The sequence below is a fragment of the Prunus dulcis genome, chromosome 6 (genome assembly GCF_902201215.1).
Source record: "Prunus dulcis chromosome 6, ALMONDv2, whole genome shotgun sequence".
NCBI classification, from domain to species: Eukaryota; Viridiplantae; Streptophyta; class Magnoliopsida; order Rosales; family Rosaceae; genus Prunus; species Prunus dulcis.
The window spans coordinates 26,703,019-26,717,462 of record NC_047655.1 but is presented as its reverse complement, the minus strand read 5'-3'; the positions used below and the strand labels follow the sequence as shown (position 1 = coordinate 26,717,462).

At 36.0% G+C, this 14,444-nt stretch overlaps 2 protein-coding genes and 1 long non-coding RNA gene across 5 annotated transcripts; 2 read left to right on the top strand and 1 right to left on the bottom strand.

Moving 5' to 3' along the window:
• Positions 1-1,457: 1,457 nt before the first annotated feature.
• Positions 1,458-3,406, bottom strand: LOC117629512 (putative E3 ubiquitin-protein ligase RING1a). 2 transcript variants are annotated; one of them, XM_034362016.1, is made up of 4 exons: positions 3,151-3,405; positions 2,702-2,764; positions 2,250-2,462; positions 1,458-2,010 (listed from the first exon to the last, which is right to left on the bottom strand). In XM_034362016.1, exons 1-4 carry the CDS (start codon positions 3,254-3,256, stop codon positions 1,685-1,687), a joined length of 708 nt encoding a protein of 235 aa, XP_034217907.1. In that variant the 5' UTR covers positions 3,257-3,405; the 3' UTR covers positions 1,458-1,684. The 2 variants fall into 2 exon arrangements, with proteins under 2 accessions (XP_034217907.1, XP_034217908.1); XM_034362017.1 differs by lacking the exon at positions 2,702-2,764 and having other exon boundaries at positions 3,151-3,406.
• A 254-nt stretch (positions 3,407-3,660) lies between these two features.
• On the top strand, positions 3,661-9,437 carry LOC117629923 (importin subunit alpha-4-like). Of its 2 annotated transcripts, none has more exons than XM_034362592.1 (10): positions 3,661-4,057; positions 4,550-4,646; positions 4,747-4,838; positions 4,930-5,061; positions 5,476-5,661; positions 5,818-5,981; positions 6,113-6,191; positions 6,350-6,478; positions 7,333-7,460; positions 9,419-9,437. In XM_034362592.1, the coding sequence occupies exons 1-10, from the start codon at positions 3,839-3,841 to the stop codon at positions 9,420-9,422; spliced, it is 1,230 nt and encodes a 409-aa protein (XP_034218483.1). In that variant the 5' UTR covers positions 3,661-3,838; the 3' UTR covers positions 9,423-9,437. The 2 variants fall into 2 exon arrangements, with proteins under 2 accessions (XP_034218483.1, XP_034218482.1); XM_034362591.1 differs by lacking the exon at positions 9,419-9,437 and adding an exon at positions 7,604-7,846.
• A 1,022-nt stretch (positions 9,438-10,459) lies between these two features.
• On the top strand, positions 10,460-12,478 carry LOC117629928. Its single transcript, XR_004586175.1, has 3 exons — positions 10,460-10,944; positions 11,063-11,122; positions 12,046-12,478. It is a non-coding gene; the product is annotated as an uncharacterized LOC117629928 (long non-coding RNA).
• The last annotated feature ends 1,966 nt before the right edge of the window (positions 12,479-14,444 follow it).

The window sequence follows — 14,444 nt, the reverse complement described above, 5'->3', positions numbered from 1 at the left end:
CTAACTTAGTTATACTAAATTGCACATATAGGGCCATTTTTAAAAAAAAAAAAAAAAAACAGGGCTGTATGGGAGGCCAACCCAGCCACCCTTTGGTTCCGCCCTTGTAAATGAGTGAATTGGGATAAAGGTAGCATTGTAAACTTTATGTAATTTTAATGTATCATATGGTCGAGAAATATTAATATCGAGACGTTATAAAACCTTTGAATGCTTGTTCCCTTATTATGCAATTCATGGGTGAAGATATTTTAGCTATTGTTTTTTCAGGACATATTTTAGCTATTGTTAACTAATCATAATCTATATCAATAGGGAGTTAGTTGGATTGACACATGAATATGTTCTCCCATAGTCAAGGACGATCCCATAATTTCAAAATGGTTGGCTAAATGTACTTTACTTGAAAGGGTTATGTTTGTAAATAATCTTGGGTTTGAACCCTCATAGTACCGATGTGTGTCCTAACTTTAGCCAAATAAATAAAATCACAGTTAATATTTAGAAGTATTTTTCAGTATATGGTCAACTTTTGAAAATTTCCAAACGTTTTAAGATAAAGTTACAATTTGAAATTGAGCTAAAATCAAGCATCCACGAAAAAAGAAATTCACAATCACAAAATTCAAAAAATCCAATTACATCAACTACTTGATTATTGTACACATTATCCCTTCAATTCAAATGACTCACTACTTGATTATTGAGAGGTTACCCAAGTGACAGTGATGCTTTCGAATAGATTACACAAAAGAAAAGTTGCACAAGAGTTAGCAATGAACTTTTGCCAAATGTGATTTTGATATTGATAGAAGAAAAGATATTGAGGCATTTGCAATGTAATGTTTTGTTTCTTTTATGGTTTACTTTCTTTTTTAATAGTAGGCTTTGTCAGTCGACAATAGGTGGCTTTCACTTTTAAAAGAATAAAGAAGTGAATTTCATTGAATTGCTAAGCAAAGCCCTCAAATCATGGAGGGTTTCAGCCAACTCCTTATACACATCAATAAGCACATGGCCAGAACAAACTTAACTACAAATCCAGCTCTCTACAAGAAAACACCAAACATAAATTATAGAGCAAACATAACATACAAGCTCAGGTCCAAAACTCGGATCCGGCAATGGCCACTTGCCTTAGCCTTCGATAAGAAAACAGCACATGGCCAGGACAAACTTAACTACAAATCCAGCTCTCTACAAGGCAACACCAAACATAAATTATAGAGCAAACATAACATACAAGCTCAGTGCTAAAACTCGAATCCAGCAACGGCCACTTGCCTTAGACTTCGATAAGAAAACAGCACCACCAAGAGAAAGGGCAGATCCACTCAACTTCCTCCCAACACACAACTTAAAACTTTTCTTAAACTTTTGCATTTTACCTTCGTTATTTAAACTTTTGCACATGACAATGGTCATTCATGCTAACCCCATAAGAGAAGAACAAAATGTTGAGATAAAAACCACATTTTACTTTAGACATTTTATAAATAGATGAATTCTCACATCTTCAAGCATAACAATATAATAGACCATGTGCTGCAAATTGCAATTCATTTGCGATAAAAACAATGCACGATGTAGACATCAAAATGATAGGATGCATAGCATTTATGGAAAATAGCACTCCTTGCTCTTTTGCTTTAACTCTAGAGTACAATTAACTCTTCATTCTCTCCTATTTCAAAGGGCGAATCTCGACAGAAAAAGAACCAGTATAAGGGTCGTAAGTAAAACCAGAATCCTTACGTTTCTCCTCGCGTTCCGGGCACTCAAAATTTGAGTGTTCTTCTTGCTTCCCACAGATTGTACATTCCTTGAGAACTGCACGTCCTATGCTTAGGCCACAACTAGCACAACATGAGTCTCTAAAGAGGCAGCCACAAACAAGACATTCAACCACACAACTCTCACCAACAATTGCGTTCTTTGGGACTCGATACCTATAAGAGCATAGTTGCGTAGGGTGCTTATCCACCTTTAAACAATACTTACATTCACCTTCTGCAATTTGAAGATCCATTGTTAAATACAATGGAAGCAATAAAAATAACATTTTTTTAAAGACAACGAATGAAGATCATAAAACAAAAAATCAGTAGTGTGAACACATTACATTGAATAACAACAAATACATAGATATTATGTCATACGATTAAAAAAAAATGAATATACATGTAAAAAGAGAAGCAAGGCACATTTTTTTTCCCTTTTTTTTATTGTCCCTAAAATCAATTGCTTACCATAACTTTTTCCATCCTTAGATTTTTCATCATCTGATTCTTCAACCTCTGATTTCCAAGTCTCTGATTCTCCATCCTCTGATTCTCCATCCTCTGATTCTTCATCCTCTGGTTCTTCATCCTCTGATTCTTCATCCTTTGGTTCTTCATCCTCTGGTTCTTCATCCTCTGGTTCTTCATCCTTCCAATCCATTGATTCTTCAGTCTTGCCCCCTGTTTCCATGCAATTACATTGTTAAATACAATAGGAAAAAAAGAACAAAAAATGGGTGATAATGTCAAAGAAGTTACAAGGAACGACATCTATGATCTCATCAACAAATAACTATATTATTAAATATCAATTCTACATCATGCAAACACCAAAATAACTTGGCTTGAGAAATCATCTTTTAACATACGAGTTGTTTTCAACATGACACGGAATAACAACGAATGCATAGAGATCTTACAAAAAAAAGCAATACGTTCTTCTTCCGTTGGTTCTGTAGTCTCTGGTTCTTCAGCCCTAGTCTCTGTTTGCAAGCAGGGAGAAGGAAGGTGATGATGTTAAAAAATTTGTAGGAATTTGCATCGATGATACCATCAACAAATAACTATATTATTACATATCGGCTATCCATCATGCAACTGGCAGAATCATCTTTAAAAACTGAACCGAAATTTTGGCATAATACATACCCTCTAATTACACCAACAAAAATAATATAAAAACAACACTTTTCTTTTTTCCAAAGAATAAAGCCCAAGCAAATTCCATATAATCTTCCTCACAAACCCTAAAAACAAAAATCAACAGCATATAGGAGCACTAAAAAGACAATTTTTTAGCCATAAGGAATTAAATTGAAGATAGTCTTGGTCACCCTTGAATTAAAAGAAAAAGGAAAAGCATACATACCGATTATTGGTGTATCATTGTTGAGGGGGACCATAGCTGTGTCCTTATCGAGCACCTCCGACTGGGAATCCGATTTCAGGCACACCTGAGATGAGACGTTGTCCATGGCTGTGAGAGAAAAAACGACGGGCGATTTGGGTTTGGGTCCGAGTTTAGGGTGAATTGTGTGGGTGTGCGAGAGAGAGCGAGAGAGAGAGAGAGAGAGAGGGCGTTTCTTGCTTGTTTGTTATATAGGCGGTTTGACAGGGCGTTTCTTGCTTGTTTGTTATATAGGCGGTTTGACATATTCTCCTCCAATAATTCGTCTGTTAGATTTATTTATTTTCTAGTTCGGTAAATAAAATTATTTAATTACGTCGTTTGTTAGATGTCGTAGACTATACGCTATTGAACGGGCGGCTGAGATTTGCCAAATTTAAATTACAAGTTCTCATATCTTAGGTGAGCCGTAGATCGTGTTATTGAATATTATAGATTTGAAGATGGAATGTATTTGCGTCGTAAGATATACGAACATACGATCCCGGCCAAACCCCAGACCCGCCTATTTTTCTTATTTTATATTCCCCCCACCCCGAAATCTCAATCAATTTCTTCGCTGTGGTTTTCTTTTGAGTAATTTCATCGAACACTTTGCGAGCGCTATTTCACAGACCCGAAAGCGAACCAAAACCTAAATCAGAAGACAATGTCTCTGCGCCCGGGCACACGCACCGAGGTGCGCAAGAAATCGTACAAGACTGGAGTGGATGCGGACCAGGCTCGGAGGAGAAGGGAGGACAACTTGGTGGAGATCAGGAAGAACAAGCGCGAGGACAATTTGCTCAAGAAGAGAAGGGAAGGCTTGCCTCCGTCCCAGCAGCAACTGCTTGATGGCACCCAAACCGCCGTCGTTTTCGAGAAGAGGGTACTACTTCGTTTTATTTTATTTTTAAATCTTCTTGGTAATACTTTGTGGTTTTTTTTTTTTTTTTGAGCTTAGGGTCTTAGGGATTTTGAATCGTTGTGGTTGTGGGGTTTGTTTGATTTTTTGGTTTGAATTGTTGTGGGATTAGTTTGTATGGATGTGCTTGGTTGCTGAGAAAGTGAAGGAAAGGGAACGGATTTAAAAATGAGAATTACCGTTTTATAAGAAATTGATTATAAGGGATGTTGAATCGATAGTTTGCTTAAGGCAACGGAGAATTTTCCGTTTATTCAAGAAGTAAGTTGTATAGCTTGATTCTTTATTCAAGAAGTAAGTTGTATAGTTTGCTTCTTTTTCGTTCAAGTCCTGGGGGCAAAGAAGAATGTTCATGCATGAGATCTTTAGAAAGATGACTCTTTATGTTCCTCTTCATGCAATTTGATCTTATATTAAAAGGGTTGGTCATTAATTGATGTTGGTGTTGTTTAACAGTTGGAAAGTATTCCCTCAATGGTGCAAGGAGTATGGTCTGATGATCCTACTTTGCAATTGGAGGCTACCACTCAGTTTAGGAAGCTATTATCAATTGGTTTGGGAGCAGCTCCAATACTTGAAGTTCATTTCCTATTCCTATTTAGGTGAAATATTCGTGTGGTGTTCTTGACTTTTGTTTTTCCGTTTTTGTGTAGAACGCAGCCCTCCAATTGACGAGGTTATAAAAGCAGGTGCGGTCCCTCGGTTTGTGGAGTTTCTTGGGAGACATGATATGCCCCAATTGCAAGTACGGAATATTTTTTATGTTTGTTGTTAAAATTAAATTATCCTTTAAGGTGTAATCAGACACTGAGGTTGACTTTCATCTTTATATGCAGTTTGAAGCTGCATGGGCTTTGACTAATGTTGCATCTGGAACATCAGATCATACACGAGTTGTTATTGAACATGGTGCGGTCCCCATGTTTGTGCAGCTTCTTAGCTCTGGCAGTGATGATGTCAGAGAGCAGGTTGTCTCTCACTACCTTTCACACTTTTCATCAACTTGAGAGCATTGCCTTTGGATTTGGAATTTCTAAATACTTCGAGTGATGCATATCTGAAAGACTTTCCAGTTTCAATATGATATATAAGTTATTAATAAGTTCAGAAATTTGACTTCAGAACACTGGGAAAAAGTATTTGGGCTTTCTGAATGATTCTAAGTTATGCATGTTTGAAATTCTTTCCAATTTCAATATGATATGTAAGTTAGTCATGAGTTTCAGAAAGTATTCTGCTCATTATTTTGGTATATATGCTTCTTTACATTCTAAGTTTTACTGGTTCTACAACTTATAGTTTCTCTCCCTTTTGACTGCCAGAAATTTCCATTTGTTTGATTGTACTGGATGACAATCCTTGCTTTCATGATTCTCTAACAGGCAGTGTGGGCTCTAGGAAATGTTGCTGGCGACTCTCCTAGTTGCAGGGATCTTGTTCTTGGACAAGGTGCACTAATGCCATTGCTAGCTCAATTAAATGAACATTCCAAGTTATCCATGCTAAGGAATGCTACATGGACTTTATCAAACTTTTGTCGTGGCAAGCCAGCAACACCATTTGATCAGGTTCGTGGGGATTTCGAGAATTTTTTCTGGTTAAAACCTTAATAATATATGTTAAATGTCAGTTGGCATCCCTTCCTAATTTAATTTTGGTTGATGCCTTATGTGACTGTAATAAGTACCCTTTCTGCTTGCTTATCTGCATGTTTTTTGTTTCAGGTGAAGCCTGCCTTACCAATTCTTCGACAACTTATTTACTTAAATGATGAAGAAGTCTTGACAGACGCTTGCTGGGCCCTATCGTATCTCTCAGATGGTCCAAATGACAAAATTCAGGCTGTGATTGAAGCGGGCGTCTGCCAGCGACTTATGGAGCTTCTGATGTAAGTTTCTATACTCTCTACAAGCTATTCACATGTGGCAGTGGCCTTCACTGGTCCATATTATCTTAGCATAGTTGTTTAGGATACTCACCTTGAGTGATTTTTTATTCACTACGATTTGTTTATGCCAGTCATCCATCACCTACGGTTCTTATACCTGCTCTTCGGACAGTGGGAAACATTGTTACTGGTGATGATTCCCAGACTCAGGTATTAACACTAATTTGTATTTACCCTTTAGAGCCCAATGTCATCCGAATTTGCTCTTCCTGCAGGACAGCAGTTCTATGTTTTTGTTTTTATTTTTTATAATGCCTTGATTTTCATTGCTATGTATAGCAACAAAGTGACCTCTGTATATGTTCCAGTTTGTTATTGATAACCAAGTGCTCCCTCGCCTCCATCAACTTCTCACACAAAATCACAAAAAGAGCATCAAGAAAGAAGCTTGTTGGACAATTTCAAATATCACAGCCGGGAATAAAATTCAAATACAGGTATAAATTCCTTTAAATTGCATTTGGATTTCTGGATTTAAATTCGACTACTTAGTTTAAATTGTTTGCATCAAATGTTAAAAGAAAAACAAGAAAAGAAAGTTGTGATACTCACTTGTCATGAATTGAGAAAAGCATTTATAAGAACATATATTTCTTGAGCATTTGAAGTTCATCATGTTCCAAATAAGTGTATTTAAAGTGTGGATTTTATTAAATATAAAAATCACTACTTCTCTTGTTAGACAGTATGGACTAAGAAGTCAAATTCAAATATTTTCTTCTAAAGGTACCAAAGTACCAATCGTAGCGCAACATAAGTAAATTTTGCACCTATCAGTTTTTCTTATCTCATGCATTTTGTTAATGCATGGCACCCACTAAATCCACTGTACTACGTTTTCATGTTCAGGGTGGGTGTCTGGTGTTTCATAACCATCTCTACAAGTAGGATGACTGCGTGATATAACTGGATGGTTTTATTTGTACTCTTTTATTTAGTGGTAGATCGGTTGGGGGATTGTTGGGTAAGAGCCCCACACTTACATAGCCTAGTTGTCACAAGGAAGGGAGATTTTGTTTATTAGTTATTTTATTAACACTTCTATTTTGTTTTGACTGATATTGTTTCTTACCAGTTATATAATTACTTGGCAAAGAAAATGCTTATAAATTTTCTATAGATGTTTTGAATGGTCTCTGTAAATGTATTGGAATTTGTTTTCTTAATCCCTTTTGCTTGTAGGAAGTTTCCTTGATCTTGTTTCTTGCCTTGTCCTGCAATTAATTTGATCTGGGAGGATGTTACTTGATACAGTTCTTACATTTTTTGTCTATTAAATTCCATTTAACAGGCTGTGATTGAAGCCGATATAATCCTCCCGCTTGTGCAACTTCTCCAACATGCAGAATTTGACATAAAAAAGGAGGCTGCCTGGGCCATCTCAAATGCCACTTCTGGAGGATCTCATGACCAGATTCAGTATGCTCTACCTTTACCACTGGATTAGTTTTTCGGCCTTCATTTTTCCACTTGCATACATGGACAGATAAATACGTACACCCATATGGAAGATGCTATAGAACCTAACTCTATTTCCAATTTTACTTCCAACTCTATCACAGGATTGATTCCACAATATTTGGGGTCTTACCGCATTGAGAGAGTTGAAAGAAAGTTGGGAAAAGAGTTGGGTTGTGCAACATTTTCCAGCCAGATAATAAATGGAAATACATGGTGCTACTCAGCTTTATCAGCTTTTGAGTGGATGTTCTTCCCCTTAATCTCTTTCTTTTGTCTGACTCCGCTGTTTTCCACTTCACATAACTGATCAATTTGAATGTCATATATCAACTATCAAGTACTAAGCACTGAAATTCCTTTTTTTTTTTTTTTTTTTTTCACCTAAAAGAAAAGGAAACTTGAAATCAATATATTGGCTGCCATTCTAATGTTGAAAAACACTGATAGTGATGACCTTCTGGTATATATTTGGACAATGGCAAAGACAAAATACTCAAGTCTGTTCTTTACTTGAGTTTCTTCTACCAGATTGATTATGTGATAGTGTTCATACTATATCTTCCGATATTTTACAGAGAAAGTAAAAGTTCTTATCAATCTATTAATTGACCTGAAAAAAATAAATTTCTAATATGAATTTCTATAATCCGAATAACTATTGTCTACAATCATGTGTGTTATCTTTTTGATACGTGAATTATGGTGTAACACGAGATATAGACACGCAAAATTGTATACAACTAGCGGTAGAGAATAAAAGCTCCGAGAATGCATCTAGGGTACCATGCATTAGTAGTACCATCCCCACTCTAGTCAGTGAATAATAAGAAAATATAAGGGCAGACGTGCAGAATTGAAAATGAACTTTAAGAGAGAGGCAGGGGGGAGGGGGTACTCTCTGGCAGTATTTGGAGATTTATGAGATACGAAATCGCGGAGGAGGAGGTGGTCGGGAAAAATTAGCCCCACTGCCAAAAGAAAATGAAGCCTTTGAGAGTTGATGAGAGGCAACTTGATTTTTACAAGAAACAGCAGCATCATGTGCCTTAGGGGACCCTACAATTTGAAGTACACTGACCCTCCAAAAAGGCCAAACCCCAAATCCAAAAGGGATTTGCATGTGCGCCTAAAACATCCTTCACATGCTATTTTAAGCAACGGGATATGCCCTATAGCTAAAATCATTCAAAAATATTGCTCCACAAAGCCCACAATGTTTAACTTATTATTCTGAGAATAAAAACATTATGGTCTAAAACAAGGTCTTGAAGGGCATGCCCTACCACCAAAAATGTCACTCTAGGGCTTTTATTTTTCCTCTTTGAGAGCTTAGCAAATGAGCAGTAGCATCAGCAAGCAAATTTGGCCACGGCAATCGGGCACGTGTCGGCTCGTGAGTGGAGACAGATAGGGCAGAGGCCCGAGTGGCATGGCATTATTGTCAAGTTAGTTTTCAAAAGGGTTTTTGGGAGCCAAATTGGTCGAATCAAGGACCACATATATTTTGTGTCTTTGTAGGCTTGCATGCCCGTCTGTTTACGAATCACATTTTGAGTGTTTGCTTATCATTTATTTCTTCATTTCAAACACATAGACCATATCCTCACATGCTTCCATGTGCCTTCTTTTTCTCTTTTTCTCTTCTTTTCTTCACAATTTACTTTTATTATTGTTATTATTTTTTGATTTATTTCTCTAGCTAGGTTATTGGAGATTGAACAGTGAGATATAATTACCCTAGGCTCCTAGCAATGCTTTTGCCATAATAAAAGCATCCTGAATCTGCTAAAAGGGTTTCTAGCTAGGTTTGTTTTAGCTTCATTTTTCTTCTTCTTCACATTTGGTGTGTTTATAGTACTTTAATCTTGAATTATATGTTTCCTGGTTTGACGGCTGTGTTTTAAACTTTTAATCAGTTGAATTATGTGCTCTGCTGCTTTCATCCCACAAAACCTTCAAAGCCCATCAAACATATGGATACAACATCAAAGGACCAAGTCCAAGAGACTTGGCGGCTTACACTTTGAATTGAGATCAGCCAGAAGCAAGCCCGAGTAAAATTCATGTTGCAAATGCAGGGAAAACCAAAAGAATCAAAGAGCTCCTTCTTTCTTCAAACCAATGAACCAATAATGCTTAAAGAAGTTGTCCCAATGGATCAATCAACATTCACACAAAGGTTTCGATACTAAAACATGTGCGACTTCTGCAAAATATGAAAAGAGCTACCTTTGTTTACGTCTTTGGTCTTTCCACAAAGGCAATTGCAGCATTGGAAATCACCTTGGCTCTCTCTAACTTCCTCTCAAATTCCTCCAAGTTTTGAGGTGAACAAATTATGTCAACTTTCTCCGATTTCTGAGCACACCCGAGTATGTACTTTGCTAATTTAACACCATCGGACCTGTCTGAAAGCTCTATCATAAAGTACTTAATTTCATTAATAAAAGTAAGGTTCTCTAGTTTCCAGTATCACATATCAAATCCACATTTCTGAAAAAAAAAAAAAATAAAAAAAAAAAATAAAATCAGTCAAAGATTAGTTCCAAAAGAAAGATTAAAACCAAATATGAAGAAAAAATGACCTGCGTTATAATCAAAAGCATAATGAATACGAACCTAATTCTAGAAATGATAATAGAATTAGCTAACGGAGTCCTTAACTTGCAGAATCCCCATAGCATTATAGTTGTGTATGTGCGAGAAATCTCCCTCCCCTATAATTAGTTTAGACTATCACTTGTACTAAAAAACATATTCTAGAAATGATAATAGAGGGTGTGGGACAGTATATCTACATATGAACTTATATTCAATCAATCTTTGTATTTAATGCATACTAAACTTTTTGGCTCGCAATGGCTCTATTTGCAATATTCCTATCTATTATTTTGGGGGAAATAGCTTAAAATGCCACCATTTTTATAATTTTAACTAAAAATACCACTGCTTCCCAATTTTTTTGCAATTATCACCTATAAATACATACTTATTGCCCATTTATTGACCATATAACACTTTTGGTCAGTTTTTGGTTTCTCTCTCAGCTCTCTCTCAACTCTATCTCATAGTTCTCTCTTCCTCTCTCAACTCTCTCTCTCTCTCTCTCTCTCTCTCTCTCTCTCTCTCTATGACCACGCCTCTTCTCACGAAGAAGAAGATCAAGAACAACCTACAAAACCCACAGCTTTGCCTTCAAAACCCAGTTCTTCCTGTTCCTCTCTGTTTTCTTCTCTACCCAAATCCAATTAAAAGGGTGACATTTTGAGCTATTTCCCTATAATGGAATCGTGCAAGGCCCCCAAATCCACCCCCTTTTGACTTAAAACAACAAATCCACAAACCCTAACCAGTGAGAGAGGGAGCTATTTCAATGGCGATACAGCCCTCGAGCTCGAGCAAAAGACATGCTTTAGGTGAAACGACTCAAAGCACTTCTTTGGTAAGCTTCCAATTCGCTATTTTCCCACTTCTGTTATTTGGATTAGAGGGACCTTATGGCATAGAAATAGCGACAACTTCTGTTATTTGGATAAGTTTATGTTGGTAGCTATTTTCAGGGCATTTGGGGACCTGTAAAGACATGTATTCAGAGCCAAGCTTATCTTTGTGCAATTCAGGTATGATCATAGAGTACAGATGTTATCGATGTAGCATTCACATGTAATGGGTAAAGCTCAATTTTTTGGTATGCAATCATATGGATGGAATTTAACTTGATGTAAATTATTTGTAAGAAAGTAAATTTTTGAGTATTGGTATCCAAATGTATGGTCCCTCCTCCTCCTTCCCTCTTCTCTCTTTTTTTCATCATGATGGGGATCAGGGAATTAAGAGTCTTGAAGACTGTTGGCCTCTTAACGCAATCCTTGTGTGTCATCCAAATAGTTAGTTTGGTTTTGGCTTAATTTTTTTGTTTGGGATTGAGAACGTTAACAGGATTTTAGATGGACATCTCATTCATCCTTCCTGTAACTACATTTCATTAATAAATCTGTGAGTGTTAGAAGAAAAATTGAAGTAAAAGAATATATTAGTGTGAGGTTGTGCTACATGCAATCAAGTTCACCATGAGGCCATTAGTTCACAGTAAAATACTGGAGGTCTTTGCCTGCCAACAATTGCAGATTTAATTTTTCTTTCATTTGACAGATGCTGGTCCACACTCGCAAGAGATGTGTCATTTAGTGGTCTAATGGTATGTTGAATAGTGATAGTTTGTATGCATCACCCTTTTTCTTTTGGCCTTTCCCACAATTGCTTGGTAACACTGGGAAAATACGACTGCAACTCCGAATAGTCAAAATTTATTCTAATAGTATTGCTACTTCTTAACATGCACTCCCCCACACTTGGTTATTGCTAGATTTTGTCCCGAAAAGGAAAGAAATACCCTGTTCTGGTCATTGGTGAATCATAGGCAGTTAAGCTTTTTGCCTCTAAAAGATTTAGTTGTCATTATCCTGTTTCTCCCCCCTAATCTGGTTCTTATTTCTAGTATATTAGTTTTGTTTCAAATTATGATTTCATCTGCACTATGCAGGTTATGTTCTATCTGAAGGCTTGAAAGATTGAATAGAATATGGGAAGCAAAATTACATGCAATCCAAATTTCCATAGTCGTGGTATGTTTGAGGGACGCATACAAGAAGGTTTGTCTAGTGGTGGTATGTCTTAAGTCTTGTATAATTGAATTCAGTATTTTTTGTAGGGTGATATATACTTGCCTTGATTCATTGATGGATTATGGAAGTTAGACATGATAGCAAAATGGCCTACCATTTAGTAGTTTTTTATAAGGCCTAACATTTATGTCGAAAATTTTCTATGGTTCATTGGATGGATTATGGAAGTTAGACGTTATAGCAAAAGGGTTTATCAGTTTCCATCTAATGTTTTTGTTAATTTAGTACAAGGGTGGTTGGATGCACATCTCAGAGGTAGCAAATCCAGTTTTAGCTCTTACATTAATGGCAGCACTGCAAATTTCCAAGAAGGATTTAGCATGTCAGTAGATAAAAGGGATTTTACCTTTACAAAGGAGCTGCATGAGAAACTCGCACTAAATTTCTTTCCCATCCGATCTTGTCTGCTGAACAGATTGGGGAATGTTTATGTATCCAATTAAATAATTTGGACAAGATTTTAATGATGTTTTCATGTAATGTGTGTGTATGTATGTTTTTAAGACAAAGGAAATTTAATACATATGCAGATAATTTAATGCCTGGTATTGTTTTGGAACCATAATCGTTGTCAATCTCATTGTTTCTTTAGAAGATTGCTGTGAAATTGTTACTTCATTTTCTTCTTTCATTTGTTTTAAGATATTTTTGTTTGGAGAAAAAGAACTCTGTTTTTGTAATCTAAAAGACTAGGTATCTATGTCCCACATCTTGGGACTAATTGAATGTGCTTTTTGATATTGAAAGGAAGCTAGCATCTTTGGTTGAAAAAAATGAAGGTGTTCCTGCTGAAGTAATTTCTACTTGATTTCAATTTGCCTATAAAACTTGTTGACTGGTGCTCAACAAGTTGGGTTTTTGTAGCTTGAATTGGCGTATAATTTAGGTTCGCTTTTTGCATGTGAGTGTTTTAATGGATTGGATGTTCTACCTGTATGTTTGTCAAATCTCAATCATGTTTCTGAGATGAGTTGTGCAGTAGTGTTGGTTGAAATTAATATGTTATTTATTCATTGAAAGCATATTGTTTCCCGACGGTGAGTATTTGATCAAATTATAATTTGTTGCAATTTTGTCTTGACAATTTATGTTTCTTTCTCTTTTTCTTTTCAAGTTGTACAAGGAGAAGAAAAGCCGCACAACTCGTTTCCCCGTGAAGAACAAATTTGAGGTTAACAGTTACACAATGTGTTTTAGCTGGGTTTGATGGGTTTGATTTTGTTTGGTGGGTAATGCTTGATTTTTATCATTGTGATAATTGTGATGATGGGATGGATATGGAGCTTAATTTTGCTACTGGTTTGGCCAATTTTGGATTTTGGCTTTTCTTACTTTAAAACAAAAATTGTTTTTTCTTACTTTAAACAAAAATTGATTTATGACATTGGTGATTGAGTTGGAGATTTCCAAATTGGACAATTCTTATTGCTTTGCTGATATGGATCCAATATGCTTTGTTTTGGCAAAAAGGGTCCTACTTATTGTACATTATTTGTTCTTTTAGACTTGATATGTATAAGTTTAGTTTTGTCATATGCTCCTGGCTTGCTTGTTCTAACTGTGGGCACACATGAGCCGGAAAACTTTACACATAAGGCTTTACTGATGTCCTGAATGATGTCATTCAATAGTGACCTGTTTTATATAATTTGTATCTCTGCTTTATAACTACATTTGATATTTTGGGTTATATTGCATGCAGGCAAGCAACCCTGACAAGGTACGAAGTGAATATAAATCATTCTCAGGGTAAAGTACTGCCTAGTGTAAGAGTTTCAGATCCAGGCCTTCTACTTAAACCTGACGAACCAAATTTGGTATGAACTACATCTTTGAATACCTGATTGCATCTTTGAGGCCAAAGCAGAAAAAATGCTAAACTACATACAGTTTTTGAAAAAAAAAAAAAAAAAAGTCGAGGCTTTATGAATTAGTTGACTATTCTTTTTATTTATTTATTTAATTTTATACTTTTATACTTTTTGTGGAGTCTTTTTCTCTTTTTTTTTTTTCAAAGTTCCCCTAACTTGGCACAGATGCATGTATGCACGTGTGTACTCAGAACACAAACTCCTTTATAACTCAAAAGAACGGTCGCAAATGTTAGTTTTTAACTTGGAAAAATAAAATAAAATTGAAAGTTACTTTTGGGAAATGTTGAACTTTTATAATGAATATGGCTTCAGTGNAGAAGGCTTGATAGTAAATAGAAAATCTATATGCTGGGGGTTTTCTGGCTAGCTAAAAATGTGTGAGA

What these genes read in the sequence shown, in the direction of transcription:
- LOC117629512 (XM_034362016.1), bottom strand. Translation starts at nt 3,256, where the DNA reads ATGGACAACGTCTCATCTCAGGTGTGCCTGAAATCGGATTCCCAGTCG. An exon ending in AGAACGTATTGCTTTTTTTT is followed by an intron (nt 2,463 to 2,701) that starts GTAAGATCTCTA and finishes GCATGGAAACAG; the next exon opens with GGGGCAAGACTGAAGAATCA. An exon ending in TAAGGATGGAAAAAGTTATG is followed by an intron (nt 2,011 to 2,249) that starts GTAAGCAATTGA and finishes TTCAAATTGCAG; the next exon opens with AAGGTGAATGTAAGTATTGT.
- LOC117629923 (XM_034362591.1), top strand. Translation starts at nt 3,839, where the DNA reads ATGTCTCTGCGCCCGGGCACACGCACCGAGGTGCGCAAGAAATCGTAC. An exon ending in CAGCAACACCATTTGATCAG is followed by an intron (nt 5,662 to 5,817) that starts GTTCGTGGGGAT and finishes TTTTTGTTTCAG; the next exon opens with GTGAAGCCTGCCTTACCAAT. An exon ending in GTGATGATTCCCAGACTCAG is followed by an intron (nt 6,192 to 6,349) that starts GTATTAACACTA and finishes TATATGTTCCAG; the next exon opens with TTTGTTATTGATAACCAAGT.